Source organism: Eleutherodactylus coqui, chromosome 11, assembly GCF_035609145.1.
Source record: "Eleutherodactylus coqui strain aEleCoq1 chromosome 11, aEleCoq1.hap1, whole genome shotgun sequence".
Lineage (NCBI taxonomy): Eukaryota > Metazoa > Chordata > Amphibia > Anura > Eleutherodactylidae > Eleutherodactylus > Eleutherodactylus coqui.
This window is the reverse complement of record NC_089847.1, coordinates 42422049-42427249: the sequence shown is the minus strand read 5'-3', so window position 1 is coordinate 42427249 and position 5201 is coordinate 42422049. Positions and strand designations below refer to the sequence as shown.

Below are 5201 nucleotides of genomic sequence, written 5' to 3'. Positions count from 1 at the left end.
CAGTATGTTTTTGTTGTTGACTGATCATGGCAGATCCTATTCATTGATCCAGGGTGAAGTAACAATGTCAGCCCCTGCGCATGGGATTGATCGTTTGGCTCATGCTTTCTGTCATTTGGTGGTGGGTGCCATTGAGTGTCTTCTTCCTTTCCCAAAAAGGTGAGACGCCCTGAGGTGTCGCCTATCAGAAATCCCTCAGTGGTTTCAGTGTATGATGTGCCCTTCTTTACATCCCTGTTACAATATGTCCTATGGTGTACCGACTGATTGGTTGTTAGGAACGTGTTTCCTCATCCAACCAATCAGCCATAATGCAAGTATATGTATTAAGGGCCCATTTCTACATCGGCACTGAATATTGTCCTGCCTGAAGTGTGTGAGTCAGTGGACTCCGGTCAGCTAAGTACCTGTGGTTATTTATTCTGTGTAGGACTTATTCACTTCTACCAAATACTGTGTTATATACATTGTTCTTTCCATCTGCATTAAACACCATCCTTATCCTCCATCTTGGGACAGACTAGGCCCTTTAGGTTTCTGATGTGGGACTTATTGAGGCAATTGTCCTGTTTCCAGGTAGGGTCTGCCACACCAAAGTTGTTTAGGGATGGAAAAATTAGTAAGGTCTGACATTGTTTTTTAAACTTTTACACTTGACTTTAATATGTAATTTACATATTTTCTTTGTCTTTCAGAATTAAAAACCGTCTATCAATCCAGAAGAAAGTCATCTAGTGAAAATGAACTCATTTTATGACATTCAATAAAGAGCAGGAAAATTAATCAAAATTTTTGCAACTATTTTTCAGTAGATTTTCACAATTTTTTAATAAAGTGCAAGGCACCCTTTTTTGCTTCAGAAGAAACGAAATTATTTGTTTAAATACAAAAATGTTATTGTGCAATATCTCTGCAGAGACGGATCAGACGCCTTCTATTTACTCTATAAAGAATGTTGGTGCATGCACTATACTGTCTTTAGCTTTTATGATTGGGGTGCCAGGAAACATAATGGTAATGTGGACCATCTATAGAAAGCTGAAGAATATTTCTGCCACTGTGCTGTTAATCGGAAACCTAGCACTTGCTGACTTCCTCATTCTGTTATCTCTACCTATCTGGATATATTCATTTGCTGTCAACAAATGGATTTTTGGAGTGTATTTTTGCAAAGTTTTGGTATATGTTATATATTCCAATTTGTATGCCAGTGTATTTCTCATAACCTTGTTGAGCATAGAGAGGTTTTTGGCTGTGTCTAGGCCCTTTGATCTACAGAGATGGACCAGGCAACACGTTTTCAAAAAAATTACCAATTTTATTTGGATAGCAGCTGCAATAGTTGGTATTCACTCTCTTCCATTCTACAACCCAAATCAAAGAAGAGACCCTTTCCAATGCATTCCACACGAATACACCAGTGATACGCAAAAGGTAATATTTCTTCTTTTGGAAACCTTTATTGGATTTTTGATTCCGTTTGGCATTATTATCATCTGCTACACCTACTTATGGAGAAAATTCCGAAAAATGAAATTTGTGGGCAAATGTAAATCAGACAAACTAATCGTCCTTGTTGTGGTCACTTTTGTCATATGTTGGATTCCATTACACATATTCAACATTTTAGATATCATTTCTGTTTTTCTGGACATATGCAGTTTGAAAGCAATTGTGAACATTGGAGGTGATATCTGTGCAGCGTTGGTATTTGTAAACAGTTGCATGAACCCTGTTTTATATTTCTATTATGCGTTTAAATTAAAGCGCCCTACAACGATTAAAAGGCTGAATATGCTTTTTGAAAATATCGGAGAAATTGAGACAGAAAAGCAAAGTGAAATTAATGGAAACACCACATTCAGTACACATATTGACAGTATTCCTACTGTTGATATTGACATTTAGATGGTTTAAAAATATATGAACGCCCTACTTGTGGTGACGGTTTCTTTCCATGGAGTTTAACAACAGTGTTAATTTTATAATAAGACTTTGTTCATATTTGCATCAGAAGCTCCTCTCAGAGACTCTATTGTGGGTTTCGTTATATTTGGGGCAACTTTTGGAGCAAGAACTGGGAACAGTCGGTTTTGTCTCTTTACTGTCACCTTTCAAACTCCAATTCACATAAACAGTTCTGGTACAGGTACAACATGTTAGAGTGGTGCAACATGGAGGATTCTCAGTGTATCTCGATAATGCACAGCCCATATTATCTGTGTGATCCGGCAACTCAATCTTTCTCTGCCAATCAACACTCAGCTTGTTGTCCTCTTCTCGCTATTAAGCGGCTTGTCTCCCTCTCTCAGTGCTCAGTGGTAATACTGAAATCTCCTGGGTAGAATGGGCCCAGGCCAAGCATAGGGGAGTCGCTCAGCTTTCTCCATTCTCTCCTCACGTAGACCGATCTCTGTAGTATCTGTTTTGCTCACTCCCTGTCAGACCTCACTCCTCAGACTGAAAGACTTCTTCACACTTCTCCTAGACTCCCTTGCATTGCCTTCTTGTCAACACATATATAAAACATAGTCACGTGACACACAAAATGTTACATTTTTCAGACAAGACACTGCATACCAGACATTAAACCTTGCAGTTCTGCAGCCGTGCAATACACATAAACCAAATGCATACCACAGACAAGACACTTACAATACAATGGCACAAAACAGACATAAAACATTATGGAGGGCCACTACACATGCAGCTGATTTGATAGAGGATTGTGGCTTCCATTAGAAGCAGAATTCATAAGCAGATGTGACCAGAGATCTACTAGAAAATGTTTAACAAAAGATTATAAAATTGTTCTGTATATAGACATTTCAAATACAAACAATAAAGGGTTTTTTCCCATGAAAGGAAGTTATTCCCTATACACTAGATAAGGGTAATGTGCGGTGTGATGGGAGTCTGACAGCTGGGATGCTCACAATCCCTAGAATAGGTCTCAGGTGCATCCAATGGGACTGGCAGAGATATCCAAGTTCAATTGCTTAGTTATCTCCAGTAGTACAATTTATGTGAATGGAGCAATGCTGGTGCACATAAGTGACTGCATTGCCCACACTTCACAATGCATCAGAGACCCATTCTAGTGATCAGTGAGGGTCCGAGTGGTTGCACCACCATCAATCATCAAGTTATACCCTGTCCTATGCAAAAGGGATAACTTGCTTTCATTGGACCTTTAACCCCTTCAGTGGCAGTTCCAGAAATTTTCCGGGACTAGCTCCTCTGCCCATAGTGATAAAGCCCGGAAGATTTCCAGGCTATGTTTCAATATGGGACCGTGCAGAACACAATGCCATAAGCTGTTGCATTGTGTTCTGCACACACACTGCCTACACAGTCCCACAGAAAACCAGTGCAGGACTTTAAAAAAAGAAGCAGAAAGATATAACCGATCTGATGGCAACTTTCCACTTCTTTTTTGAACTCCTGCACTGTTTACACATTGCCACAGAGACCATCGGCTTATCAGAAGATGGCCAATGGACCCCATGACAGGGAGAGTTGGTGATCAGCTGTCAGATGATAGCCGGGCACCAGATCTTATAGCGAAGAATGGAAAAAACCTCTGATCTCTGCTGTTTAATCTTTTACATGGCATGGTCTGTGCGACCGCAGCATGTAAAGGGCTGCCAGAGGGAGGCGGCTCCCTCTGTCACCATCAGACCCCCCACAATGTGATCAGGGGGTCCTGATGGGTCTCCGTAGCACCCAGAGGCTTGAATATAGCCTCTGGGTCTGCCAGCTAAATTAGACTATGACGCTCAGAGTATTAGAAGAATAAAAAAAAGTATTATGCAAGTCCCCTAAAGGGACAAAAATGTAAAAAAAAGTTGAAAAAATAGTAAAAAATAAAAATGCCAAAACCCCACCCAACCTTTACTTTGTAAAAAATTAAAAACAAAATTACACATGTGGTATCCCTGCATTCCAGAGAAGAAAGTTAGTACATTATTTATTCTGCAGGGTGCACGGCATGGAAAAAAAACATTTTTAAACGTGGCAAAAATAGCTAAAATGCTAGCGGTCTTTGAATGCAGTGATAATTTTTTTCCCCCTAAAGTGTGAAAAAATAGCAAAAAAGAAAACAACTATTACAATTTGGTATTGGGATAATCGTACTGGAATGTAGAATTACTTTAATATATTATCGTTACTGCTCAGAGAATGCACTGAAAAATAAAAATAAAAACATGCCAGAATTACAGATTTTGTTAATGTTGTCCCTAGAAAAAATGGAATAAAAAGTGATCAAAATTTTACATGTTCCCAAAAATTAGATAAATGAAGACTAGAGTTCATCCTGCAAAAAACAAGGCCTTCTAGAGCTCGGGCAATGGAAAAATAAAATTGAGGGCTTATTCAGACAAGCGTATATCGATCGGGGTTTCACACCCAGCCGATATACGCTGCCCCTCTCTGCAAGGGGAGGAGGCGGGACAGGAGCTAGTGCACAGAGCTACCGCCCCCTCTCTGCCCCTTGCCTCTGTTTGCAATGGGAGGGGCAGGCCTGGGGTGGAGCTAAGTTCTGCCTCATCTCGCCCCCTCCCATTGCAAACAATGGCGTAGTGCGAAGAAAGGGTGGCTCCATGCCACTAGCTCCCGTCTCCTCCTGCCCCCTTCCCTTGCAGAGAGGGGCAACATATATCGGCCGGGGCTCCATTGAAAACAATGCGTGCATTCCCAATGGTGCACGCATGTCCTATCTTTACAGGCATGCACCTGCAAAGTACGGACATGTAAACACACTATAGGATATGCATTGTTGAAAATACAAGCGTGCTTTTGTGCGTGCGTATGCACGCAGAAAAATGTGCTCGTGTGAGCTCACTCTTATCCTACACAGCAAACACAGTAAAAAAAAAAAGAAAAAAATGCTGTGTTATTCGTTTCACCAGTCAAACATGTCAAGCAAAAAGCCCTCAGCAATGCAAAAAATGTTTTTTTAAAGAGATTTTTATTGCACAAAAATGTAAGAAAAAATGTATAATATTTGGTATTATGGTCATTGTACCGATTTGTAAAAAAATATATATTATATCATTTATACTGCATAGTGATACTGCAAAAAAGAAGGCAGAATTATTGTTTTTTCACTCAATTCACCCCAAGAAAAAATGTATCAAATACATTATGTGTACAAAAGGGTACCAATAAAAACTACAAGTCGCCACGCAATAAACAAG

General features: G+C 39.9%; 1 protein-coding gene across 1 annotated transcript; it reads left to right on the top strand.

Moving 5' to 3' along the window:
- Window positions 1–891: 891 nt before the first annotated feature.
- Window positions 892–1908, top strand: LOC136581710 (leukotriene B4 receptor 1-like). The gene has a single exon (XM_066582333.1). The coding sequence runs from the start codon at window positions 892–894 to the stop codon at window positions 1906–1908; it is 1017 nt and encodes a 338-aa protein (XP_066438430.1).
- Window positions 1909–5201: the final 3293 nt, after the last annotated feature.

Excerpts from the sequence above, each read along its gene's own strand:
- LOC136581710 (XM_066582333.1), top strand. The coding sequence starts at position 892 with ATGTTATTGTGCAATATCTCTGCAGAGACGGATCAGACGCCTTCTATT.